This window comes from Carettochelys insculpta, chromosome 29, assembly GCF_033958435.1.
Source record: "Carettochelys insculpta isolate YL-2023 chromosome 29, ASM3395843v1, whole genome shotgun sequence".
Taxonomy (NCBI): domain Eukaryota; kingdom Metazoa; phylum Chordata; order Testudines; family Carettochelyidae; genus Carettochelys; species Carettochelys insculpta.
The window spans coordinates 1,704,317-1,731,385 of NC_134165.1; the positions used below are offsets into that span (position 1 = coordinate 1,704,317).

General features: G+C 63.6%; 1 protein-coding gene across 1 annotated transcript; it reads left to right on the top strand.

The window, feature by feature from the left end:
• On the top strand, positions 1–25,209 carry LDLR (low density lipoprotein receptor). The gene is made up of 18 exons (XM_074979473.1): positions 1–140; positions 7,546–7,668; positions 7,967–8,089; positions 8,502–8,870; positions 9,467–9,589; positions 9,932–10,054; positions 10,336–10,455; positions 10,911–11,036; positions 11,365–11,536; positions 12,016–12,243; positions 12,435–12,553; positions 13,053–13,192; positions 13,574–13,715; positions 13,820–13,972; positions 14,502–14,702; positions 15,795–15,872; positions 22,329–22,486; positions 23,455–25,209. The coding sequence occupies exons 1-18, from the start codon at positions 65–67 to the stop codon at positions 23,488–23,490; spliced, it is 2,610 nt and encodes an 869-aa protein (XP_074835574.1). The 5' UTR covers positions 1–64; the 3' UTR covers positions 23,491–25,209.
• Positions 25,210–27,069: the final 1,860 nt, after the last annotated feature.

Genomic DNA, 27,069 nt, shown 5'->3' on the forward strand with positions numbered 1-27,069 from the left:
CTTGAAAGGTGCCGGCGGCTGAGCCGGGCCGGGCCGAGCCGAGCGGAGCGGAGCCGAGCGGAGCATGGGGCGGGCGGGCGCCGCGGGGCTGCTGCTGCTGCTGCTGCTGCTGGTCCGGGCGGGGAGCGCGGCCCGCTCAGGTGAGCTCGCGGGGGGGCCGGTCCTGTGCGGCGGGGGGGGACCCCCCTTGTGGGGAGCACGTGGGGAGCCCCCGCGGGGGCCGGCGCTGGTCTCTGCTCGGGCCCCGCTCCGCGTTGCCAGCCGGGGGCCTCTCTCGGGCGGGGTGCAGTCCCGCCGCGCCCCCCGCCCGCCCGCGGGGGCTGGGAGACTGGGGGGGCTCCGCCCGTTTGAGGGGCGCAGCTGCTTCCCCTCCGGCCGGGGAAGCCCGGTGGGAACAGCCGGGGGCGGCGCAGGCCCGGGGAGTGGGGAGACCGGATCGGGGCCTCGGCCGGCCTGCCCGGGGAAGGGGTTCGCCCTGCGGCGCCCCCTTGAATGAATGGGGGTCGGGGGCGGCGGCGACGGGACCCGGCATCGCTGGGGGGTTGTTTCGTGGGAAACGTCAAACTTCGCTGGGGGGCTGGTCTGGGGGTGCAGGGCGGGCGCCTGGCGGGGGTGCGGGGTGGCCGCTGTCTTGCCCTGTGTGCCGGGGGGAGACCGGGGGGTACGGGGGGCCTGGGGTGGATACCGAGGTTCACGCGGCGAGCAGCGTGTGGGGGTGCCGGGGACTGGGGAACGCGGGGTTGGGGGGTCCCCCGGGATGGGTGGGGGGGCGGGGAGCTCTGCTCCTCCCCTCCCCTCCCACCCCTGCCTGGCCAGGCTTGGCTCTGCCTTTGCCCATTGGCTGGGGCGGTAACTGGCCACCCGGGAGGCTCGGCCCCTCTGGCCAATGGCAGCTGGGGGGCAGAGCCCATCTGAGGAGCCCCCCTGGATCGAGCCCCCCAAACCCTCAGGGTCTTTGCAGCCCCCCCCAGGCTCTGCATCAAACTCCCTCTCCGCATGAGCCTCCCCCCCGATTGTCTGCCCCCCATAGCCCAGGCAGCCCCTCCCTTCCCCCCCTTGTGTCCTGCCCCTGTATCCCCTCCCGGTGAGGGGGGAGCAGGGCATGGGTGTCTGCCCCCCACCCCCCGACTTGGGGTTGCAGCTGCTCCCAGCTCACCTCCGTGGCCCAGCCCGGCGGGTGCGCTGGAGGGAGCCGCTGCCCTTAGCCACCGATTTGAGCCACACCGCTGCGGCCCTGAGCCCAAAGCCCTTCGCCAGGCAGGGGCCCGGCGGTGTGCCAGAGGCGCCCTGCTAGGAGATGCCCGGGGCTGTTACCGGGCTGTGCCCGCCCAGGGCTCTGCTCCCACGTGAACCTCCCATGGCCGGGTCCGTTGCCTCCCTGGTGAGCCCTGTGCTTGTGGTGCTGTGCACGCCCGTGCCTGGGGTACCAGCATGCGCACGGAGGGGTGCACGAGGTGCCAGGGGCCGTGCCTGCTGCTGTAGGGTAGGCGGGTGTGTCTTCGCCCCCCCACCCCCCAACCTGCCCTTTCCCTGCAGTCTCTTATGGGTTCCCCCCACCCCCCACGCTTTAAAAGCCAAGGCAGAGCAGGGCGCGGTGCGAGCTGATCCCAGCAGCTCATTGCTCAGCTCAGTAGCACAGCGCTGTAGCCGCTCCCGAATCGATCGCCTGGCTCCTGTCCACGCTGGGCTGGGCTTGCGATGCCCCTTTAAAGCCTTGGTGCCTGGTCTGAGCGAGCTGGGGCGCTGGCAAAACCTCCGGCTCCCCATTCCAGAGCGCCTAGCGGGGGCTTAGCACGGCTGTGCTCTTACCCTGACTTGGGTGGCTTTGGGCCGGGGTCTCCCTCCGCCTCTTAGAAATCCCCGTGCCGGAGTGAGCTCGTGGTCTGTTTTGGGGCCGCTCTCTGCAGCAGGGGCCGCGGACTTGCGCTCTGGTGGAGAAAGCCAAGTGACTCACTGGTGCATGACGTGGTAGCCAGTTGTTATGTCATTGTGGGCAAATCTCCAGCGCCGCCTCCCCGGGGGTCTCTGGAGCGTTGCCGTGTGCCCCCAGTTAGCTCTGTAGCCAAAAACCCTAGTGCAGGGAATCCCCAGGGCGGGCACAGACACGGGGCGGCTACACCCCTGGAACGGGGTGCGTACAGGGACTAAAGCGACTGTAGGGGAATGCCTCTGGCTTCTCCGCTGGGGGGTTGTGACGGCGTCCGTGAGCGAGAGCGGTGTCGCTGCCCTAGGACCTGTCTGGGCCGCAGGTGTCACCAGACACAGGCATGCCCTGGTAAACCCGTTTTACTCTTCAGCTCAGCCAGCTGTGCTGAGTGTCAGTGAGAAGTGGGTCAGAGCAAAGGCCTGTCCAGCCCAGGTCCTGTCGGCCGACAGAGCCCAACGCCAGGTGCCTTGGAGGGAGCGAGCAGAGCAGGGAAGCACCCAGTGATCCCTCCTGTCGCCTGTTCCCAGCGTCGGACAGGCCGAGGCCGGTACTCCATTCCTACCACCCCAGTCAGTAGGCAGTGGCCCTGACCTGCAGGAATATATCCGGTTCTCTTCTTGAAGCCCACTATGGCCTGGGCCCTCACGACATCCTCCGGCAGGGAGTTCCACAGGTTGTCTGATGGTGCTGCATGAGCAAACAGTCTGTTGGCTTTAAACCTGCTGCTGCTGATTTTCAGTGGGCGGCCCCAGGTCTTGTGTTATAGCGACGCGTGAATCACTTTTCCTTACTCGCTCTCTCCGCCAGGCAGGTTTTCTAGTCCTCTGTCCTGTCTCCCCTTAGTCTGCTCTCTTCCGAGCTGCCAAGTCCCAGCCTTATTAACCTCTCCTCCTACGCACCCGATCGTTTTGGTGGCCCCTTGTCTGAATTCTTCCCAATCCCAAGCTAGCGTGGCACCTTTCGTGGCTCACGCTACCAGCCGGGCTCCCCCGGCGTTTCCTGCCTGTGTTGTTTGGAGAGATGCTTGAGGCTGCTCCCCGGCCACCCCTGGAGCTGGGCTCTGAGGGCGGACGTTAGGTTAAGGGCCAGATCGCTGGCGGTGTTTAGGCACCGGAGAGGCCATTTGGGTCTCTTGTAAATTGCACCAGGTGCTTAACTCCCATTGTCCAGCAGCCTAACTCGGGGGGGGGCCTTTGTAAAGCTGCTCGGAAGTCTGCAGAGTAACTACGCAGGTACTTGGTAGTTGCTTGGTTTTGGCCTTGTGACTTGTTCCTGGTCTGGAGTGGGAGGAGGGATGGACTCCTGCCAACTGCGCAGGTTGGTTGGGTGATCCAGGCCCTCTGGGCTCCCGCGTGTCTCTGTGTGGCCGCCCCAGCTCCTGTCGCAAGGCTGAATGGAGCCACGCTGGGTTTCAATGGCTCATGACCCACCGCAGAATGGCACGACTGACTGCAGGCGGCTTTTTGGATGGCGTAGAGGCGCTGGCACCGAGCGCGTGTCCCATTCATCCCTCCAGCTGCCGGCAAGTGCTTGACGCTGTTGCTACAGGGAGGGGATGCTCCCGACTTCTGAGCTGAGCCAAGTGACTGGCTTTGCCAGCAAGTCAAGCGATTAGCCAGCCTGGCAGGCGTTCTTCCAAAGCGAGCAGGGCCTGGAGTGGTGGCTTTGTCCTGATCTTGTGGCATGGAGCAGCAGACGCGGCAGCCCGGCCGCTGGCATCGCTAAGCGGCGCGTCTGGTGCTCCTCACCGAGGCGGTAGCAAAGCGGGTTAGGAATCGGCTGGCGCGGGAATGGGTTAGGTGAGTGGTTTAACGACACCAGCCCCAGGTCTGCAACCAGCGCGAATTCTCCGCTGCGAAGAGGGTATTGGCTTTGCCTGGCTGCTCATTGCACCGCGCACGCCGGCTGCTGGCGGGCCGGGGAACTGGCGCGAAGCAGAGCCTGCGTCGGGGCGAGTGGCGGGACAGGCACAGGAAACTGCCTTGCGACTTGGCGCTCGAGGGAAGGGACTGAGCGGTGGTGAACAGGAAGTGGGTTTCAGCTGCGTGTCCGTTTGGAAGGGCTCGTGTACGGGCGCCTGGGCCGGGGCAGCCCCAGCTGGCGTGCTGAAGCGCCACTCCCACGGTCAGTGGGCCGGGCCGGATGAGATGCTGGCTGCCCTTGGCCCTCTCATCCGCCTCCCCGTTCCACTGACCCTGGGGAATCAGTTCAGCCGGTCGCATGCTGCCGCAGCCGGGGCCCGGCGTTCCCTAGGAGCTGGCCCGGTGGCCGGTGCCCGGCGTTCCCTAGGAGCTGGCCCGGCCTGGCCCGGTGGCCGGTGCCCGGCGTTCCCTAGGAGCTGGCCCGGCGGCCGGTGCCCGGCGTTCCTTAGGAGCTGGCCCAGCCCGGCCTGGCCCGGTGGCCGGTGCCCGGCGTTCCCTAGGAGCTGGCCCGGCGGCCGGTGCCCGGCATTCCTTAGGAGCTGGCCCAGCCCGGCCTGGCCCGGCGGCCGGTGCCCGGCGTTCCCTAGGAGCTGGCCCGGCCTAGCCGGCTTCCCTCGTTGAAGCCGCGTTCCGTTGGTGCGGCAGAGCGAGCGGTTCTCGGCGCAGGGGCTGGAGGGGAAGCCGGCAGGCCATGCGCCGTGTGGCTGCAGACAGGGTTCCTGCTACTCTCTTCCCGCCAGGTGTGCAGTGCACTTATGGGCACTGGGGCGTGTGCAGTCGTGCAGCACCAATAGAACCGCACAGCCGAGCCGCGGGCGCTCTCTGCTCATCGGCTGAGTGGCACTTGAGTTTCTCCGAAGCCCGGTGCTTGTGCAGCCGCTTACTAGGAGCGCTGGCTGCGGCACCTCCCTGCCTGTCCCGGGATGCTCCTGCCAGACACATGGAGGCACTGGAGGCCTGGGCCTGAGACGCCTGAATGGTGGGCTTAGCTCGGGGGCTGCCGGCAACGTTCTCTGTACACTGTCTGCTGGGGGGGCCAAACGGCTGGTGCAGCATCAGGGCCTGGCTGAAAGAGGTGGCTGCAGTGACTCGACCACGGGGCAACGCCGCCTCTGCAGTGCCCCTTGGTGTGTGTGTGTGACCAAAGCCGCCCTGTAACCAGCAGAGCTGCCAGCCGTTTGCTCTGGCTTGGGACAGGTGCTGGCCCCTGGAGGGCTGGGGTCTGGCTGGGCGCTGGGCGCCAAAGGCGATGGCTGAAGTCGAAGGCTTTGCACCACGTTGGGTGGCTGCCATGTTGCTGGGAACAGACTTCCCCGGACCGAGCTGCCGTGGCTTTCCCAGGCCCACTGGGCCATCACCCGACGTTGTCTGACACCCTTTGGGAGGCTGGCCTTGGCGCGGTGTCTGCGGAGGGGGAGGGTCTCCAGCCACGTGGTCCCCTGCCCCCGGAGGTGGAGGCATTTGCCCGTGTGCCTGGGGCTGTCTACGTGGGGACTGGGGTCTGTGTAAGTACCGGCTGGGGGGGATTTTCCACCGGGATCAGTGCAACCAAGCCTGTGGCAGTGGTGTTCCCAAGGGCCAGGCCGTGTGCTGCGCAGAGCGGCGGTGTCCTGTGGGCAGCCCTCTCCAGGACCTGCTGCTGGGCGAGCAGGTGCTGGTCTGCGCTTTCATGGCTGCGGGCGGAAGGTGACAGAGCGGCCAGCCGAGATCCTCCCCCTGTGGCCGTTGCGGCTCGCTGCTGTGCCGGTGGCAGGTGAAAGTAGCCGCAAGGAGCCCAGACCCCGGCTGCCTCCTGCCCTGTGACTTGCAAATCTGGGAGGATCCCGGCTCCCGGCGAGGGCTCCATGCTCAGGGCCGGTAACCCATAAGCCCTCCCTTGGGGACCAAAGGCTCCAGTCTGCTCCCGACAAAACCGGTGCCAAGGTCCGCGTCTGGTTCACCCTGGCAGCTGCAGGCTCTGGCTGGGCCGGGAGCGGGGGTGGGCCGCTGGCGGCTGAGCACTGTCTAAACTCGGGTGACCCAAAGGGGGGGGTCCCTCTGGTGCTGAAGTTGTCCCCAGGGTTGTGTTTGCAGAGGGCTCAGACCAGCTGTGCTGGAGCCGGGCTGGGGACGGACGCGCCCTTCGGGTGCTCAGCTCAGCCCAGCTCCGAGACCTGAGATAAGCCTGGGAGCTGGTGGGGTGATCCTGGCTCCTCCTCCTCGTGCTGCGGGCGGGGTGGCAACAGCCGGGTGATGCTCCGGTGGGAATGGGGCGTGCCGGGAGGGTCACTCAGTCAGCTGCAACTCGGCGGCTGGGGAGGAGCAAAAGCCGGGAGGGGCCGAGCGCCCCGTGAGTCAGCTCCTGCGTGTGTTAGTTTCGCGGGCGTGTCGGGTCCGGGAGCAAGGTGCGGCCCTGCCAGGGCAGAACAGCCTCCTGCCCAGCTCGCCCCGGGCTCTCGGGGTCGTCACTGCTGTCGCCCCCCCCCCCCGCCCCGAGTTTCAAACCTTCTGGCTGAGCCCAAACGGGCCCCGGGCCTCAGAAAATCATGGTCTTTAGTGGAGCCTCCTGGGGTAGGAGCTGTGGTTCGAGCAGCGGCCTGTGAGCTGGGAGAAGAGCGGGGCGGGGGGGTTCGACAGCAGCTGCCCGCAGGCGGGTTCCAGAGAGGCGGCGCTCGGTGGTGACCGAGGCTCGAGCTGTGGTGGCGGAGGCCCGGGCTGAACACTAGGAAGAAGTGTCTGCGAGCGGGTCAGCTGGCAGAATCTCCGCCCCGCCTTGGCGAAACGCTGGCTGGGGCGATTGAGGGGGGCTCGGTCCTGCTTTAAACGGGGGGCTGGACTTGATGGCCCCCCGAGGTCTGTTCCAGCCCTAGGGGTCAAGCCCTGCTCTGCCTCTGCAACCTTGGCCTAGTCACTTAACCCCCAGGCTGTTCTCTGATCAGTGGCTGCGCCCGCCCTACGGGGTGTTGTGACATTGAATGGTGTCGGCCAGAGAGAGCCTCAGGTCTGGGGCGGGTTCCACTCCTCCCAGCGCCACAAGGGCAGGACAGTTGCTCTTTAAATAAAACAATTGGGGTGGGGTGGGGGAGGCTGTAAATCCTGTGACTCCAGGAGCTGGCGCTTAGCGTGTGGCTGTCACAAGCCTCCAGTTGGCAGGAAGCACTGGCGGAGCGGAGCCTTCCGCTTACTCCGGCTCCTCCTCGTCGACTAGGAGCAGCCGGCTCAGGCGCTCACAAAGCTGCCCCTGACGTCGGATCGGGCCATTGAATTTCTGGCTCACCTCTGCCTCGCCGTGACATCTCCCCAGCCTCGGTGCTGGCTCCTTGGGCCTGCCCCACTCTCCGGTCCCAGCAGGGCAAGGACCCGCCGTCCCCTGGGCTCACCGGAGCCCTGAATCAGTTGCTCGTGGACGCACTCGAGCAGGGCGGGGGCCGACCCCCTGGGAAGCAGGGGTCAGGTCGGAGCTGGGGTAACACCTGGTGTCCATGGTTCCCGAGACTCTAGCTTTGCCGCATCACCCGCGGGTGGGTGTGGGGCCAGAGCCGCAGCTGCTGTGAATCCAGAGAGCCCAGGGACTCTTACTGTAATTCATTTAACTGCTCTAAATAACGGCTGAAATCAGCCTCTCGGGCCGCATCTGTCTGCACGGGCTGCGTGGCCGGGAGTGCCCCGGGCTGCTCCCCCAGCTAACGCCCACTCCCCTTCCCTGCCCCCTCGCAGGAGCGGAGCAATGCAGCGAGAAGGAGTTCCCGTGCCAGGCCGGCGGGTGCATCCCCTCCAAGTGGGTGTGTGACGGCAGCACCGAATGCCAGGACGGCTCGGACGAGTGGCTGGAGACCTGCAGTGAGTGGCCGCCGCGCCCGTGACGGTCGCACCCCTTGCTTTCAGGGGAGGCTAAGCACCCGGCCAGGGGCAGGGGCTGGTGGGCTGTGCTGGCAGGCGCAGGCCTCCGCCCTCTCCAGCCCTGTGCAGTGTCCCCTCTTTCCCCCTTGTGCGCAGAATAAACTTTACGCACGGAGGCATGCGCGGATGTGCACCACCCCGGGAAACGCCCAGTGCAGGCTCTCTGCTCTCCCTGGGCGTCCGCCCCAGCGCTCAGCTCACCGGGAGCGCCAGCCCTGAACCTGCTTCTCTCCTGCAGAGTCGGTGACGTGCCGATCGGGGGAGTTCAGCTGTGGAGGCCGCGTTAACCGGTGCTTGCCCGACTCCTGGCGCTGCGACGGGCAGCAGGACTGCGAGAACGGCTCAGACGAGCAGGACTGTGGTACGTCGCCGGCTCTCCGGGGGCTCCTGGTGTGCCGGTGTTAGGCAGGGAGCGCGGCCTCGTGGTCTGAGCGGGCACGTGGGGGTTGGGACTCCTGGGGACGGGAGGGACCAGTCTGGTCTGGCAGGAGGCAGGGAACTGCAGGATTCTCTCCTCTGTGCTTGGAGGGGAGCGGGAGCTAGTGGTTAGCACCGGCTGCTGGCAGTGGGGGCTGGTGGTTAGAGCAGGGGGCCGGGAGCCAGACTCTGGGGTTCTCCCCCGTGCTGCACCTAGCGCCAGGCTGGTGCCTGGGCTGCGATAACTAACACGCCCGCCCAGGCCCCCGTGCGCACTGCAGGCTGGCGACTGAGGGGGTCGGGAGGCGCTGGAGGGGGCCCCCAGCACGTGGCTGATTCCTGCCCCCCTCCCCCAGCCCCCCAGCGCTGCGCAGACGACCAGTTCCAGTGCCGCAATGGGCAGTGCGTCTCCCTGGCCTTCGTGTGCGACGAGGACCACGACTGCGAGGACGGGAGCGACGAGGCCGCCTGCCCCCCCCCGACCTGCAACCCCCGCATGTTCCAGTGCAACGACTCCGTCTGCATCCCCAAGCTGTGGGCCTGCGACGCCGACCCCGACTGCCCCGACGGCTCCGACGAGTGGCCCCAGACCTGCGGGGGGGCCCCCAGCCCCAGCCCCTGCTCGCCCCTGGAGTTCCACTGCGGCAGCGGCGAGTGCATCCACGCCCGCTGGCGCTGCGACGGCGGCGGCGACTGCCGCGACGGCTCGGACGAGGAGGACTGTGGTACGCGGGCCGGGCGGGGCCCCGGGAAGTGGCTGGCGGGCGATCAGCCTGTTTCCTACTGGCCCGGCCAGGGGAAGCCCCAGGCGCTGAGCAGGGTGGGGCCCGGCTGAAGCCTGGGGCGCAGGGGGGATCTGGCCTGCGCGGGCCGAGTGAGCGTTTCATGCTGGGCCCCACTTGTGGCCCTGGCAAGGAGCAGCCCCCTCCCCTCCGCCCCAGCAGTCGTGTGCGAGCTGAGCTGGGGCGGAAAACGCGTCTCAGGAGACCACTGAGCTGGGGACCCAGTGGCTGGCCCAGAGGCCCATCCAGGGCCCTGTCCCCAGACCCAGGCCAGCGCCAGGCGCCCTGCGGGGTGGGCGGAACAAGGTCCCTCCCTGGTTGCCCGTTCCCAGCTGCTGGTGCACCGAGGCTGGGGGGTGAATTGTGCGTGGCTGGTTAGCAGCCAGGGGACCGGTCCTGCAGGCGGCTGCAGCCTGTGGCAGGGGCTCGGGTTTAAATAAAATCCCCCCATCAGGGCTGGGGGGCGGAACTTGTGTTGGGTTTTCCTGGGCGGTGGGAAACGCCACCTCAAGTCTCTGCCGTCCTGCCCCTGCCCGCAGCCAAGGCCACGTGCCGGCCGGACGAGTTCCAATGTGGTGACGGGGCCTGCGTGCACGGCAGCCGGCAGTGTGACAGGGAGTACGACTGCAAGGACATGAGCGACGAGGTCGGCTGCGAGAACGGTGAGTGGGGGCCCGGGCCGGGTCCCAGCTGCTTTCTGCCCCGAGGCCCCGGAGCTCTGGCCTGTCACAAGCAGGGCCGAGGTCCCAGCCCAGCTGGGCTGCAGAGACCTGGGGATGGGGCACTTTTCTCCGCCCGCGCGGCTCAACCCTGGGCATTGGCCAGCACCGCGCTGAGCCCAGCTCTGGGGGCTGCAGGCGGGTGGAGTGGGCTGGCCCGACCCTGCTGGTGGAGAGGCACGTGGCTCGCAGGCCTCTCCCTCCCTGCGCAGGCGGCCATCCAGGGCGAGGGGCAGCCCCAGAGCTCCTCAGAGCCTCATGCCGGGCTTGTCTCCTCCCCGCCAGTGACGGCCTGCAACGGGCCTGACCAGTTCCAGTGCCGCTCTGGGGAGTGCATCGCGCTGGAGAGGGTTTGCGACCGGCAGCGGGACTGCAGGGACTGGTCGGACGAACCCATCAAGGAATGCGGTAAGCGGGGGAGGAGGCGCCAGGGCCATCCGTGTCACGAGTGGCCTCGTGCTCAGCTTTAAGGGGCGGGGGCTGGACCCACAAGGGCGTGGCCCTTTGGGGAGCGTGGCTGCCTCCGCCTCTGTTTAACGGGCGTCCCAAGTGGCTCTTGTGCTGGTTGTGACTGCCCCAGATCCTCCGGGCGCTTGGTGTCGGGCATACAACCCCTCTGCCCAGTGCCCGCTCTAGGGGTGGGTCAGGGATGGGGCATTCCAGCTCACACCCGCTTGGGCCCCTTCCAGCTACCAACGAGTGCCTGGCCAACAAGGGCGGCTGCTCCCACATCTGCAAGGATCTGAAGATCGGCTACGAGTGCCTCTGCCCTGAGGGTTACCGGCTGGTCGACCAGAAGCAGTGTGAAGGTGGGTCGTCCGTCCCCCTGCCTGCGGCGTGAGGGTCCCCAGCCAGCTGTGGGCCTGGAGCGGTGCTCATCTCCCCTCGCCCTGTGGGAGCAGAGTTCCCATTCAACCCCACGTGGGCAGCAGCCGGGATGGGGGCGGGGGGCGTCTCCCTTCCGCCCCCTGTCCCAGCACGGAGCTACCACAGCAAGCCGGCTCACCCTGTGCCCTGCTCAGGCCTCTGACACTCGCTGTTGTCCTGGCGCTGAAACGGGTGCGAGCTGGCAGCTTATCGCAGTGTTAAAGCTGGCTCCCTTGCTGAACCCCTGCTCGGGGGAGATCCCATTTAGTACCTCAGCCTCTCTCCCAGCCCCGGGATCCCACAATCGCACACGCCCCGGGAGCTTAAAACCCCCTTGTTTGCCTGTGTGACCTCTCGGCTGGGCCGGCCGGTCTCTGACCTCTGGGGGTCTTTTCAGATATTGACGAGTGTCAGAACCCGGATGCCTGTAGCCAGATCTGCGTGAACCTGCAGGGAAGTTACAAGTGTGAATGCAGCGATGGGTACCAGCTGGACCCCACCACCAAAACCTGCAAGGCCATCGGTAAGTGGGGGGGCAGCTCGCAGGCAACGGTGCAGGCAAACCAGGCCTGCCTCAGCGGTCCCGGCTTCTGAAGCCCCTTCCTCGCATTGGGCTGGGGTGACTCCTGCCAGACCCACAAGCAGGGGGTTTGCTTCAGAGAACTGTCGAGGAGAAGGCAACTGTCTCCTGGCGCTTGGTGTCAGGCAGGCACAGCCCGGGCGGCTGTAGCATTGTTGCCACAGCGACAGCGGGTGTCGGGCTGTCTCGCTGGGACGTTCCAGCGCGGCCTGGCCGGGGAGCCAGGGGCTCTGCCGGCTGGCCCCGTCCCACGGCCTCCGTCGCTCCCCAGGCACCGTGGCGTACCTCTTCTTCACCAACCGCAACGAGGTGCGGCGCATGACGCTGGACCGCCAGGACTATGGCAGCGTCGTCTCCCACCTCAAGCACGCGGTGGCCTTGGACCTGGAAATGGCCGAGCGCAAAATCTACTGGTCCGACCTGTCCCAGAAGAAAATCTACAGGTGAGGGGGCTGGGCCGGGCCGGGCGCGGCGTGAGAAGCCCCGAGCGGCCGTCCCCCAGCTCCGCAGGGCAGGGAAGCTGCCAGCTGCTCCTGTGGAGAGGCTGATCCCCCTTCCCTCGGGAGGGGCCCTGGAATCCCTTCTGCAGCCCCCCCCGAGAAGCCAGGCGCGCCCCTCCTGGGCCGTCCGTGTCCCGGGCACAGGGGGGCGTCTCCTGTGCACGGAGCGCAGGGGCGGTCGCCCAGGAGAGATGGGGGTGGTGCACAGTGCACGTGCCTGGGTGCACAGAGGAAAGCTGGTTTCCCTGCTGGCTGGGAAGACAGTAGCGGGTCCCCAGTTCAGGACTGCTGGAGCCGATGCCTTGTCCCCGGGCCCCTTGTCTGGCAGCGACCGTGCAGGTCCCTGGTGCTGCCTGGCCCTGCTGCGAGGCGCCGCTTGGTGCCCCGGGCTGTGCCAATCAGTCTCTTTCCCCCTCCCGCAGCACCCGGCTAGACCAGGCCGACAACGCCACCCAGTACACAGCAGTGATCAGCACTGGCCTCCAAGCCCCTGACGGCCTGGCAGTGGACTGGGTCCATGGCAACATCTACTGGACAGACTCTGTCCTGGGCACCGTCTCCGTGGCCAACCGGGAGGGCACCAAGCGGAAGACGCTGATCGAGGAGCCCGGCTCTAAGCCCCGGGCCATCGTGGTGGACCCCAGTAGCGGGTACGAGGCGCGGACGCCCCCTCGGGTGTGGTGGCGGGGGGGGAGGCGTGAGCTGCCTGCGTGCCAAGGGGACGCCCTGGGCTCTGGTTGGCGCCGGGTGTTTCCACGAGCTGCGGGACCGGGGCTGCAGCTTCTCCCGCCTCCGGGGGCGCGCCGCTGTCTGACCGCGCCTCGTGCCTCCCTCTCTGCAGCTTCATGTACTGGACGGACTGGGGGGCTGCGGCAAAGATCGCCAAGAGTGGGCTGAACGGCGTGGACAGCTTTCCTCTGGTGCGGGTCGGCATCGAGTGGCCCAACGGCATAACCCTAGGTAGGGGCGGCTCTGGGGCCGTGGTCCCTGAGAGCTGAGCTGCTGCCCAGCAGGCGTTTGGGCACCGCCCAGCCGGTTAGCAGAGCGCCCCCAGTCAGCGTTGCTGGGGGTGGTGCGCACACCTCAGTGCTCAGAACAAAATTTATTCCACTCACGGATGGAAACACTTGGCAGGAGCGCTGCTCTGGGTCCCGGGGGGGAGGCGCCCACGGGAACTCCAAGTGATCGACCAAACTGCGCCCTGGGACGCGGTGACCCCGCCGGCCCTGTTCCTGCCCACCACTTCCACGGGCTGGACAAAAGGCTCTAGCCTCCTCCGGGTACAGCCAGCTGGGGTGTCGGTGCCGGAGGTTTTGTTGGCTGAGATCTTCGAGTCTGGAGCCCAAAACAAAGCTCCCAAGACGCTCCCGGGCAGTGGGGGTGGGGGGCGTCTGAGAATCCGGCTGCTCCCTGAGACGACCCATAACGAAGGGTCTGCGCCTGGCTTGGCTTCTTTCAGATCTGGTGAACCAGCGTCTCTACTGGGTGGACTCCAAGCTGCACTCCATCTCCAGTGTGGGTGTCAACGGGGAGAGCCGCACAACCGTCCTGGAGGATGAGGTGCAGCTGGCTCACCCTTTCGCCGTCACCGTCTTCGAGGTGAGTCTGGGGTCACTGCGCTCCTGGGGCGGGGGGACATAAACATCCCAGGTGTGAAAACAAGGTACCTGCTCTGGGGGTGGCCCTGCCCCCCTACTGGCCAGGCCTCTTTAGAAGGGTTGTTCCTCCCCTGGGCTGGATCAGCAGCGATCCTGGCACTCCACGTGCTGAGCCAGCTCTTTGCCAACTCTTGAGCTGGGGCAGGTTTGTGCAAGACCTCGGGAGGTCCGGGGCTCTGCTCTGGGCCGTGACCAGTGCTGTGACTTGCTCTGCAGCCGGCGGCCAGGTGTTGCTCTTGTGGGACTGGGGCAGGGTGGGTGGGGCGCTGCCCAGAGGAGCGAGGGGCTGACGTGGGGGGGCCATCTTCTCACCCCACCTCAGGATAAGGTGTACTGGACGGACATTCTCAACGAGGCCATCTTCAGTGCCAACCGCCTCACAGGCGCCAATGTCACCCGGCTGGCCGAGGACTTGTTCTCCCCCGAGGATCTCGTCTTGTATCACAACCTGAAGCAGCCGGCAGGTGCGGCAGGTGCCCCCCCCAACCCCTTGGAGGGGGATTGCCGGGCGGGGGAGGGGCTCTCCCTGGGGGTCGGGGCTCACCCCTCTGCTTTGGCGCCCTGCCAGGTGTGAACTGGTGCCAGAAGCACCCCCTGGCCAACGGCGGCTGCGAGTACCTGTGCCTCCCGGCCCCCCAGATCACGCCCCACTCGCCCAAGTACACCTGCGCCTGCCCTGACGGCCAGCCCCTCGCGGCAGACATGCGGAGCTGCGCCAGAGGTAAGCGGGGGCGTGGTGCTTCCTGGCGTGCACGTCACTGGGCCCTGGCGCTCCCGCTCCTGGAGCTGGAGCGTTGCTCCCGAGCGTCACTTTTCCGGGGGTTGTGGCCTTCCCGGGGTGGGGGGGGCGCGTGCCACCAGCTAACCATGGGGAGTGGGGGAGGGCAGGGCCGGGCCAGGCCAGGCCTGCTCCGGCTGGGACTCGGTTAGCCTTGCTGCTGGAGCCCCCTGGCAGGGGGTCGTCCCTTTCCTCCCAGGTGGCTCTGCAGAGAGGCCCGGCCTGGGAGCTGGGGGCGTTTCGGGGCCGCTCGGGACCGTTCTCACAGCACACCTGGGGAAACCGCCGCCTGAGCGGTCTGGTGGGTCCGGCCCTTTGGCATGGGCAGGAGTGTTTCCTAGTGGTTAGAGCGGCCGCCCTGGGAAGATTCCCCCTGCACTCACTGACATCTGTGTCACGGGGGGGGCAGAAGCTTCACCTCCCAGGCAGGAAAATCCCTCTCGTCCGCTAAATCCTCCACTCCGCCCTGCAGAGCCTGAAGCGCCTATGGGGCCCCGCACCACCCCTGGAAGAGCTGCCACCAGCACCAGGCTTTCGGCCTGGCCGCTCACCACGACCAGCGCCCTGAGGCAAACGGCCAGGCCCCCCGCAGCCACTCTTGGAGTACAGAGCACCCGCACGGGGCCCAGCCCGGAGCTCACCACGCCGGAGATGGTCACCCTGTCCCAGAAGGGTGAGCGCCTTTCTCCAGAGCACCGGCGGGGCAGAGGCCTCCCTGGTCTGGGACTGGGAATGCTGCCTAGCGGTTAGAGCAGAGGGGCCGGGTTCTGCTCCAAATCTGGGGAGGGCTGTATGGTCTAACGTGGGGGGTAGGGGGCCACTCCAAGGCTTTGCCAAGTGGTCAAGGGCCGCACTCCTCTGTGGAGGGGCTGTGGGGTCTGGGCTGGCTGTTGGGTGCAGAAGGCAGCGTAGGGGACTAGGAGGAGCTGGGACCTGGGGTAGTGGGGCACAGGCTCCGGGCAGGACTGTGGGTGCAGAAGAGGATTCTGGCCTGGGGGAGGGAGGGAAGAGCACGTGAAGGGTCAGGGAGGGAGGGAGGTGGGGTGGGGCGGGGCCGGAAGCAGGCTCGGGTGGGTGGGAGCTGAGAAATTGCACTGTAGTGCCCCCGCCCCCAGCAAAACATCTCAGCTCCCATTGGCTGCTTTCTGGCCAATGGAAGTGGAGAGATTTTGCTAGGGATGGGTGGTACCCAAAGCTCCCCCTCCACAGTCTTCGCGCAGGCCAGGGGCAACCCTCGGGCCGTGTGTTGCCTGCCCCTGGTCTCATGGTGAACGCTGGCATCCAAGCGCCTGGCTTCAGTGGTATTCGGGTCTGGTAGCAGCGTTCCCTGTAAGCTGGGCAGCCGCCCAGGAGAGATTAGCAGAGCGCCCGCGGCTGGCAGTGTTTCCATGGGTGGTGCACGTCTGAACCTCCCTGGGTGCATCAATTTTATTCCCCACCATGGACTGGGAAAACCTGCGCGGGGCTGGGGAGGGTTAGAGGGCGGAGGAGAGTGTAGCTGAAGATGGGCAGTGGGAACTCCTGGGTTCATATCCCGGCCAGGCCCCCCATGGGGCTTCGGTGCCTCTGTTTTCCCCACCTGTAAAAAGAGGCCGTGGAGGAAAGCGGTCAGGGGCTCTAACTCCCAGCAAAGCTGGATTGCTCAGGATCCCACGGCTGTGGGATTTCTGGGCTTGGAGAGCCTGCAATGCAGCCGGCCCAACTCCAGCGATCCCTTGGCTCCTGCCCGTCTGTCGCCTGCTAACCGGCTTCTCCTCTTCCCCAGTGCGTGGCGGCATCGCCGTTGAAACCAACATGAACAGGCGCAGTGGCTCCACCGTGCTCTCCATCGTCCTGCCGCTGGGTACGTTCCCGGTGTTGGCACGGTGATGGAGTGGGGGGGGGGGGGTGCATGTGTGAGTTAGGCTGGATGTTCGAGGCAAGCAGCAGCTTCCAGTGGCTAAGGATGACCCTGGGGCTACAACTGGCAGATAACACCTTTGCCTAAACAAAAAGCAGGGAGGAGCTGAGCTGGGTTTTGAATTGGGGGCGGCAGTTAGAGGCGAGGAAAAGGGAGAGCTGGAAGGCAGCCAGCCTAAGGAGGGGGAAAGCTACACCCCAGAGGGGCACCCCTCGGGGTCTTCCCCCCAGGACAGGTTGGAAGGACTGTCTCTGGCGGCTATGCTGTTTCTTTTGTAAGAAACTGAACATCTGTTGCCTAATAAACCTGCTGTTGTACCTGCTGAGTGAAAGTCACTCCTGCCAGCGGACGGGGGGCAGTGCAGGGGGACCCCTGAACCCCATCACACTGGTGTCAGAAGTGGGATGCACTGCACCCACGGATGAGCTCCCAGCAGTGGCTGAATAAGCACCAGAGAAGGAAGGAGTCTCACAAGAGTCAGAGGGGGAACAGAGCCATTCCTGCAGCTGCTGCTGGTGAGTGGATACCCCGGGAAATAGCGGGGAGATGGATTATACCCGACTCCTGAAGGCAGAGCTAGCAGGGCTGTGCAGAGAGAGGGGCCTGACCGTGGGGAAGGCGACCAAGGCCCAGCTGATTGCACAGCTGGAAGAGAATGACCGATCCGGGGGGGCAGAGCCTGTCCCAGCAGAAAGTGGCCGGTCAGCCTCGGGAAGCATTTCGAATTCTCCAACAGGAGCAGGGGCTCGACGCTGTCAGACAGACGCGGTGCCCACCAGGTCACGCTCAGCTAGCGGTGGTCCATCGCGGGCAGAGTCCCCCGCCGCAAAGCTGCGACGGCTGGAACTCGAGGTGAAATTAAAGGAACTGGAGCACCAGGAACGGGAAAGAGAGCGTGAGCACCAGGAACGGGAAAGAGAGCGTGAGCGCCAGGAACAGGAAAGAGAGTGTGAGCACAAGCGCCAGGAACGAGAAAGAGAGCGTGAGCGACAGGAACGAGAAAAAGAGCGTGAGCGCCAGGAACGGGAAAGAAAGCATGAGCACGAGCGCCAGGAACGTGAAAGAGAGCGTGAGCACGAGCGCCAGGAATGAAAAAGAGAGCGTGAGGAGAGAGAGCAAGAGCGGGAGCATGAGCGAACCATGGCAGAGGCGAGACGCCAAGAGGCCCCAGCTGCGGTAAGCGGGGAGAGGGCCAGACGGCTCGGGGTGGCCAGTCACTTGGAGACGCGTGTGCTGGCCCAGTGTCAGGACACAGGGGACATGGACGAGTTCCTTACCGCCTTCGAGCGAGCCTGTGAGTTGCATGAGGTTCCCCCAGATGAGTGGCTCCGGCACCTCACCCCCTTGCTGGGCCAGAAGGGTGCAGCGGTGCTCAGCCAGCTGGTGGGGCTGCAGCCTGGGGACTATGAACGGTTCAAACAGGCCCTGCTGCATAAGTTCAGGCTGACTCCGGAGATGTACAAGAAAAAGTTCCAGGAGGCGCAGAAGAGGCCAGAGGAAACCCACGTAGATACAACCGCCCGCCTGAAGCAATACTACCAGAAGTGGGCGTTCGGAATGGGAGTCCAGTCAGTAGAGGACCTGATCGAGCTGGCGGTCGTGGAGCGATTCTACGAGATGTGCGCACCTGACCTGAGGGTGTGGCTCGTGGACCGGAAGCCAGGGGACTCACATGATGCAGGAAAACTGGCAAATGACTTCACAAACAGCCGGGCCAGGTTTAAAAGTGAGCCCCACAAAGAGAGGGAGTCTCGGAGAGAGAGGAAGTCCCGAAGGGAGAGGAAGTCCTGGAGAAACCGAGAATCTCAGAGAAACCGGTCCCTAACTGTACGACAGAGGGGACCACCTCTTGGGCAAGCCCAGGAAAGAGGGGCCAGCCACCCACCCCCCAGAGAGCCAAACAAAACCCGGACAAAGCAGCCGGCCCGAGGGACATAACAAGACCCAGGCTGTTACCGCTGTGGGCGAAAGGGGCATAGAGCAGCCCAGTGCCCCAGGCTCCCAGACAGGTTGAGCAGGCCAGGGGGTCATGGAGTCAACTGGGTGGGGTCCCAGAAGTCAGAGGGGCTGGCGGCCAAGGCGGGTGGTGCTGACAATGGGCACTCGGATTGGGCCAAATCCGCCCCACAGACCAGCTCCTCAGGGGGACCAAATGCTCAGAGGCCAGTTTACAAAGTGGGGGCAGCACTACCTCTGTGGAGCAAGTGTCTCAAACACCTCGAGGTAGACGGGAAAAAGGTCACGGGGTTCTGGAACACAGGCGCTGACGTGACGCTGGCCCGACCCGGGGTGGTGGCACCGGGCTGCATGATACCCGATTCCCACCTGACGATAACAGGAATTAATGGGACCCCTTTCAAGGTGCCCATGGCAAGGGTGCACCTGAAATGGGGGAAAAAGGAAGGCCCCAAGGAAGTGGGCGTGCACAGCCATTTGCCGGCAGATGTACTGATGGGAGCTGACCTGGAGAACTGGCAAGGTGAACGCCCTCGTGCCCTGGTCCTGACCCGTAGCCAAAGAAAATGAGGGGTGCGCTCCCCAGATTCAGGGGTACAGGCCCAGCCAAAGCCACAGGGGCCAACCCTGAGAGAAAGGGGGCCCCCAAAAACCAGATCTCACAGGCCAGGGATGCTGGAGCCAGGCAGGGATGGGGAAGTAGCATCCGCTCCTGCCCGAGCGGAAAAATTCCAGGCAAAGCAGCAGAGAGACCCCTCCTTGCAGAAGCTGAGGGAACTGGCCAGTCTCAGCCCAGCTCCACAGCTGAGGGAGGGCTGCAGGGAAAGATTCCTGTGGGAAAAGGGATTCCTGTACTGGGAATGGGCTCCCAGACGCAAAGCGGAGCCATGGAAGGTCCAAAGGCAACTGGTGGTTCCCCAAAAGTACCGGCGCAGGCTGCTGTACCTAGCCCATGATGTCCCGCTCGCAGGACACCAGGGGATCCACCGCACCAGGAGAAGGTTGTTACAAAACTTTTTCTGGCCAGGGATCTTTGCAGCTGTCCGTCTGTATTGCCTGTCCTGCGATCCCTGCCAGAGGGTGGGGAAGAGCCGGGACAAGGGGAAAGCTGCCTTAAGGCCACTGCCCATCATAGAGGAGCCTTTCCAAAAAGTGGCTATAGACATAGTGGGCCCCTTCAGCAAGGCAACGCGTTCGGGGAAGAAATATATTTTGGTAGTGGTAGATTTTGCCACGCGATACCCAGAAGCAGTGGCCTTGACCTCTATCAACGCTGACACCGTGGCAGATGCACTGCTGTCCATTTTCAGCAGAGTGGGGTTCCCCAAGGAGGTCCTCACAGATCAGGGGTCCAACTTCATGTCGGCCCTACTGCAAAGCTTGTGGAACAAGTGTGGGGTCCGGCACACCTGGGCCACAGCCTACCACCCGCAGACCAATGGGCTGGTGGAGAGGTTCAATGGGACTCTGAAGCAGATGCTAAAAACCTTCATAAATCAATACCCCCATGACTGGGACAAGTACTTACCCCACCTGCTGTTTGCATACAGGGAGGTGCCCCAGGAATCCACGGGGTTCTCCCCGTTTAAGCTGCTGTATGGAAGGAGGGTACGGGGACCCTTGAACTTGCTCAAAGAAGAGTGGGAGGGGACGGCCTCTCCTGAAGGGGAGTCAGTGGTACAGTATGTACTGACCTTCCGGAAAAAACTCACCGAGCTCATGGGCCTGGCCAGGAAGAACCTCTCCATGGCCCAAAGGCAGCAAAAGGTCTGGTATAACCATAACGCCAGGGCCCAAGCCTATGCCACCGGGGATCAAGTGATGGTCCTTATACCTGTGCGGCGGAACAAGCTGCAAGCGGCCTGGGATGGGCCCTTCAAGGTCGTCAAACAGCTAAATGACGTGAATTATGTGGTGGAACTGTCGAACCGGGCCCACAGCCACCGGGTCTATCATGTGAACATGATAAAACCTTACTGGGACAGGCAGAACTTGGTGCTGGCCGTGTGCAGACACTGGGAGGGGCAGGGGGATGATCCCTTGGTGGATTTACTCACAAGGACTGAAGCCGGCTCCTTGCTGGAGTCTATTCCCCTCTCAGACCAGCTAACCCCTGCCCAGCAGACGGAGATCAAGGAGGTGCTGCATTTGCATCAACAGCTGTTCTCAAACAGACCCGGACGCACTGACCTGTCTGTCCACCAAATAGAGACAGGCACCCACGCCCCTATCAAGTGTGTGCCATTCAAAGCCACAGGAAGAACGGCTCAGGACATAGAGCGGGAGGTTAAAGACATGCTGGCTCTGGGGGTGATCCAACCCTCGTCCAGCCCCTGGGCCTCTCCCGTGGTGTTAGTCCCTAAAAAAGATGGGTCTGTTCAGTTTTGTGTGGACTATCGCAAGCTTAACGCCATCACTGTATCAGACGCCTACCCCATGCCCAGGCCTGATGACCTTTTAGACAAGCTGGGGGGAGCCCGTTACCTCAGCACCATAGACCTCACCAAGGGGTACTGGCAAGTGCCATTAAACCAAGATGCCCGGCTAAAGTCGGCTTTCATCACTCCTGTGGGGCTCTACAAGTTCTTGGTCCTGCCCTTCGGCCTCAAGGGGGCACCCGCTACCTTCCAGCGTCTGGTGGACCAGCTACTGAAAGGGATGGAGAGCTTTGCCCTGGCTTACATGGACGACATTTGCATCTTCAGCCAGACGTGGGAGGACCATGTGTCCCAGGTCAAGCAGGTGCTGGACCGACTCCAGAAGGCCGGTCTAACTATCAAGGCAGGGAAGTGCAAGGTGGGAATGGCTGAGGTGACCTACCTGGGCCACAAGGTGGGCAGCGGCTGCTTAAAGCCAGAGCCAGCTAAAGTGGAGGCTGTCAAAGATTGGCCAACACCCCAGACTAAGAAGCAGGTCCAGGCCTTCATTGGGATGGCGGGGTACTACCGGAGGTTTGTGCCCCACTTTAGCTCCATCGCAGCCCCCCTCACGGAGCTGTGTAAAAAGGAAAAGCCTAACAAGGTGGTTTGGACCGAGCAGTGCCAAGAGGCCCTCTGCGCGCTGAAGAAGGCTCTGGTCAGGGCCCCAGTGCTGGCAAATCCAGACTTCAACAAGCCCTTCCTGGTGTTCACCAATGCCTCGGACGTGGGGCTGGGGGCGGTGCTAATGCAGATGACTGACAAAGGGGAGAAACACCCCATCGTGTACCTAAGTAAGAAGCTGCTGCCCCGGGAGCAGAGCTACGCGGCCATAGAGAAGGAATGTCTGGCCATGGTGTGGGCGCTGGGGAAGCTGCAGCCATACCTGTTTGGACGGCGTTTCACCGTGTACACCGATCACTCACCCCTAACCTGGCTGCATCACATAAAAGGGGCCAACGCCAAGCTCCTGCGGTGGAGTCTGCTCCTGCAGGACTACAACATGGAGGTGGTCCACGTCAAGGGAAACAACAACACCATAGCCGATGCCCTGTCACGCAGGGAGGGCCCCGAACTTCCCCAGGTCACTGGCTAAGTGACCCCGCTCAGTGCGGTCTGGAAGGGGGGAAAAATGTGATGGAGTGGGGGGGGTGCATGTGTGAGTCAGGCTGGATGTCCGAGGCAAGCAGCAGCTCCCAGTGGCTAAGGATGACCCTGGGGCTACAACTGGCAGATAACACCTCTGCCTAAACAAAAAGCAGGGAGGAGCTGAGCTGGGTTTTGAATCGGGGGCGGCAGTTAGAGGCGAGGAAAAGGGAGAGCTGGAAGGCAGCCAGCCTAAGGAGGGGGGAAGCTACACCCCAGAGGGGCACCCCTCGGGGTCTTCCCCCCAGGACAGGTTGAAAGGACTGTCTCTGGCTGCTGTACTGTTGCTTCTGTAAGAAACTGAACATCTGTTGCCTAATAAACCTGCTGTTGTACCTGCTGAGTGAAAGTCACTCCTGCCAGCGGACAGGGTGCAGTGCAGGGGGACCCCTAAACCCCATCACACCCTCTCAGCCCCTGGGACGATTCTGTCCGTGGCGCTGGCTGGGGAGCCTACGCCGGGCAGCCAGCTGCGCCCAGCAGAAGGAAGGCTGGTGTGGAGGTGTCCTGCTGGCGGGGCGGGGGGTGTGTGACCCGAGTCCTGCCCCCCTGAGGGCTCAGGCAGCAGAGTGAGTGAAGGCCCCCTGTGGCTCCTTGCCCGTCCACCGCTGAACTAACGGAACAGCCTGGTAGGTTTGACGGCCGGCTGCCTCCCACCGCCCCACCGGCGTTAAACCGATTCAGCTGCTGAGCTCCCATTTGAGCAGCAGCCGGGCCGGGAGCCACAGGCCAGCCTTGCAATGGGGTGTGCTCGCGCAAGCCTTCAGGGCTCTGCAGAACTCCAGTGGGGTGTCCCCTCCCCGGGCTGTGCTGCTGTTTCCAGGGCAGGGGCAAATTCCAGCAGTGGCGCTAGCAGAGCCCTCTCTCTCCCCCTGCTCAGTGCTCGTCAGCTTACTGGCCTTCGGCGCTTTCCTGGTGTGGAAGAACTGGCGCCTCAAGAACACCAACAGCATCAACTTCGACAACCCCGTCTACCAGAAGACGACCGAGGACGAGGTTCACATCTGCCGGAGCCAGGATGGGTACACGTACCCCTCGGTAAGCTGGCCTGCCCCCTGCCCCTGCCCCCACTGGCCTCCAAAGCCTACCTGCAAAATGCCACTTCTGTGGGGCCGTGGGCCCCGGAGAGGGTGTCCCTAGTCCGTGCTTTGCAGAGAGCCTTCCGAGAGCTGCAGGCACGGCCGGGGCCTGGTGCGTTGGCAGTTCAAGCTTCTGTCGATTTTTAGTTTTTGGCTCTGAGCACCTTTAACGGCAGGGAACTGATCAAACCAGACGTCCGTTTCGTTCTGGAGACGCTCAAGCCACGTCTCCCTGGGGGCAGCTCACATGAGCAGGGCCCGATCAAATGTGCAGCCTTGCAAAACACATCAGACGCTGACACTTGAGGGCCTCTCGTAGAACCTGGGCTCTTAGCCTGCAGTAGGCAGATCTGGCAGGGGAGGCCAGTGTTTCTCAGGCCGATCGCAAGGCCATTCTGGGTATTCCTTCCCTTGCTTCTGTGCTGCCTTCAGAGCTGCCAAAATGATGGCCGGGTGCCCAGCTCGGCAGGCAGCAGCGCAGAAGGAAGGGTGGCAATACTGCAACCCCCCTACAAGCAGGGTTTGGGCCCCTCCTCCCCTTTTTGGGGTCAGGAGCCCAATAACTACAGCGCCGTGAAACTTCCAGTTTAAATAGCTGCAGTCCAGAAACTGACCCTTTACGTCCTACGACCACGAAACGGACCAAAACGGGTTCGGAATTGGTCCCTGCTGCTGGGATCAGAATAGCCGGAGTCCGTCCTGGTGCCCTACACTGCCAAGAGAGGCTTCTCCTTCTAGAACAAGCCGTTTTTGAAGCAGAAGTGCCCGTCTCCTGTTGGCCGATGGCAGCTGCACCTGGCTAGCCAGGGCCCCCCAAGATAGATAGGGCAGAGCTGCCATGGGGTGGGGTTGGAGGTCTGGTGAGTTCCCGCGATGTACCCCATCGGAGGAGACGCCTCTCACGGCAGAACCGCGTCTCCTTCGCAGAGGCAGATGGTCAGCTTGGAAGACGACGTCGCCTGAGCCTGGCGCTGCCTCGAGTCGGACTGCTGCTCGTCCCACGGGGGGGAGGGGGGGACGCTTCTCGTCTCTTCCCCCACTCCCGACTTGGATTCGCTGACCACCGTCCAGCCTGCCCGCAGGGCCGCCTCACTTCCTGAGTAACTTGAGCCTGCGCTCCCACCCCCCCAAGGCACGGCTGGGTCTGCGGGGAGCTGGCGCCCGTGGCTTGACTCTTGGGTTTTTATGTTTTATATATTTAATACTTTTTGTATCTGATGCGGTCTGTGCCCCTCGCCCAGCAGTGCACCTGCTGGCCTTCTCCTGCCCCTCGTGTGAGGGGCGAGGCGGGTTTCCTTGCGCATGATGGAGACAAACTGGGGTGGAGAAACCCACTGCTGGATGGAAGCTGGGAGTCCCCCTGGCTACAGCTGGTCAATTTCTCTCAAGGACTTAACAGGCTGGGGCAGGATGGGAGCCGGATCTATCAGGGACATTATCAAACCAAACCATACAGGTGCTGCCCTCAGGGCTTGTCCTGCGCCTGCCCCTGCAGGGAGCAGCTGGCTGCTTAGACTAGGAATCCAGCCTGCCCACCCCACCCCAGTGCACGCGCGCACCACCTCCCTGCCCTGCTCCTCTCAGTCGCTGACACTGGCATGGCTCCTGCTGAGCCCACGGGCTGGGTCGGAGGTGAGGGACCCATTGGCCAGCTCCTTGTGCCAACGGTTCTTCCCCTCCGCCTGCCCCCCTTGCACTTTCTGGTTCGTTTCAGGGCTTTGGGTGTTGCGGTTTTTTGTTGCACTCAGTCGGTTCCCACCTCCCCTTGTGCCGCTGGGTTTGGTGGCGCGCGAGGCAGGAAGCCCAGAACGGTTCGAAAGGGGTCGGGGCGTCCTCATGGCGCCGACGCGTACTACTGTGATCTGCCCGGCTGGCTGGGCCCAAGGACCGGCTTGTGCTGGCCAGGGCCGTGTGAAACTGAAGCCATAATTGCCTGTTCTGACTCTGTATTGCCGTTTACTGCTGGCACGTGCCTTAGCACTGGGATGCGTGATACCTTCTCCGCTGGCTGCCTTGGGGGGGTGGGGGGGATCCCTCCTGTGCTTCTTACAGCCGCCCGCTTGGGACTTTTTTTTAAAAAGCTGTGCAGCGTTCACCAGCTCCTCTCTGCACCTGACCAAAGCCCCCCGGGCTCGTCTCTCGCTCCTCAGCTTTCAGCGAGTGAGGAAGACTTTCTTCTGTGCCTGCTCCTGAGTGTCGGTGAGTTACCGACCTTTGCTGGGGGTGGCTAGGGACAGACGACCCCAGCCCCTGGCTCCCAAACCCTTGTGGGCTCAGGGTGTCCGCGTTGCCTTTCTGATTGGATTCAGTCCCGTCCCTCTGTTCGGCCTGGCTGCTGGAGTCGGGGAGGGGAATTCGGCTTTAGTGCTCACCACAGGGCCGGGGACCAGGGTAATGCTACCCGACCTACAGGTGAACGATAACAAAAGGGCGACCTCCAGCCTTGGCTGCACGGAGGGATGGGGACCGACGCTGCGGGCCAGTCCAGAGCTCAGTCCTTTTCCTGCCTGAAGCTGTGAAAGATTCACTGTTCTGAAGGGTGTAAATAATCGCTCTGTACAGGTTCTACAGATGTTCTATGTCCTGGACACAACCCAAGAGCCTTTGGTGTCTGTAAATGTTTTTGTTTGTTTGTTTGGAGGTGTTTCTTGGATGTAAAATACAATTTATTTATTTTCTCAATTCCTTGGTTGCTGAGTTAGTTGTATTTCAGTTCTCTGAAGGGGAGGGTCTCCCTGCCTGCGGCTCTTCTAAAGAAACGTTAGCACTGCTCCGTGCATGGCGCCTGGGGGCTGCTGCGCTCGGACGTGTCCTGGGACTTTTAGAATCTGAGTGTTTAACATTTCTAGCCTTACGATTAAATTTTTGGCTTGGAAACGATCTGGAGCAGCCTCACCATGTCGTCATCGTCCTCCTCCTCCTCCTCCTCCTCATAATTAGCACAGATGCTTGAGGCCGAGAAATGGCTAGTTAACGTAGTCCCTAGTGAAGGGGGTAAATGGTTTCCCTAGTTCGGATTCTCCACAAAGGTGGCCGTGCGTGAGCCCTGGAGCCGTTGCTCACCTGGAAGGACCTGCTCTCCTGACCTGGGCTCTGGGGTTTAAACAAAGGTTCTTGCTGGCTTGCTGGGCTACGTTTCAGGTTCTCTCCTGCCTGCCTGGCTCCTGTGCTGCTGTGAATCATTAAGGGGCTGGAGGGCATGTGGTTCATCAATTGATCGGTATGGCCCAGCCCCCTAACAGCACGTGCTGTATGTCGAAAAGGGAAATGTCGCTGCAGAGCCAAAACGCCCACTCCCCTGGCATTTTTCATGAAGAAAACACCTCTTCCCCCCTCCCCCCCCACCCCCTCCGCCGCATACAGCGCTTGTAACGCTCCCCAGCCGCTTACGCTGCAGGCGAGGGCTCTGCCGGTTGCTTCAGGGTTGCCATATGCTCATGCGTTAGGCTCTCGAGCCCGAGCGGGGCTTCGCTGCTGGCTTTGAGCAAGGACTGGTGGGTGAGGCTGACGGCTGCCTGCAGGCGCCCATGGCTTGGAGATGGCAGCTCTGTTTTATTGCCCCTCCCCGGCTATTTGTGACGAAGGTGGAGCTGGCTTGTCCCTGGTGTTTGAATGCATTTCCCCTGCAGGTGACGGTGGAGTAAATCCCAGGGTGGCTGCAGCTGACCGGGGCAGAGCAGGATAAAACCTCTCTGGCACCTTTGCCTTAGGACATTTGACCTTTCTGTAAAAGTGACTGGCAGGGTGACCAGACCGTGTGGCATCCCTCAGCCCATCCTTACACCAGCTCCGAGCTCAGGCCTTGAAATGCACCTGTAGCTGGTGTCCCTGGCGCTGCACAAGCCCTGCCCAAGGAGCAGAGTTCTGGTTGCGGGGGGGGGCGGTGTCTCTGCTGGCAGCTCCAGCTGCGCCTTCCACAGGTGTTTCTTGGCTTCACCCCCTCGCTGAGTTGATGGACTTTGTCATCACAACGTCAGTGTTCTGCACAGGGCCTGAACCAAAGCCAATCCACCCATGGGCGCTGGAGCAGGGACCAGAGGACTGTGGGGGTGGGGGGGGCCCTGGCCCTTTCTAGGGCCGAGGTACACTATAATCTACCTGCTCTCCCTGCCCCCAGGGCAGCCTCTGGCCAGGGCCCAGCGCTGCAGGGGAAAGGAGCCAAAATTCACACATGGCCTTGCCAGGGGGCAGATTGTTAGCAGCACTTGGGCAAGTAATATGTCTGGTTGTAGCAGAGCTCAGGTTGGCCCCTGGCCTGCTCCTGCCCTTGGAGGGGGCCTGGGCTTCAGCTACTGATTTACACCTGGTTGGCGGGCGGGGGGGTGCCTTGAACCTTCCAGCCCAGGGAGGGGAGAGGGACTGCACTAGAGGCAAGAGGAACCCTGCAAAGAAGTCTAAGGCAGGGGGAGGGGGGGGCTGCGCCTGCCCCCCAAGGGTTGGGGAAAAGTCAGGCTTGTCCCAGGTCCAGCGCCAAGAGCTGCATCCAGCCAATGGTGTCAGGCTCTTTCCAGCCCCCTGTAGCATAATTTGTCTGTTCCCCGA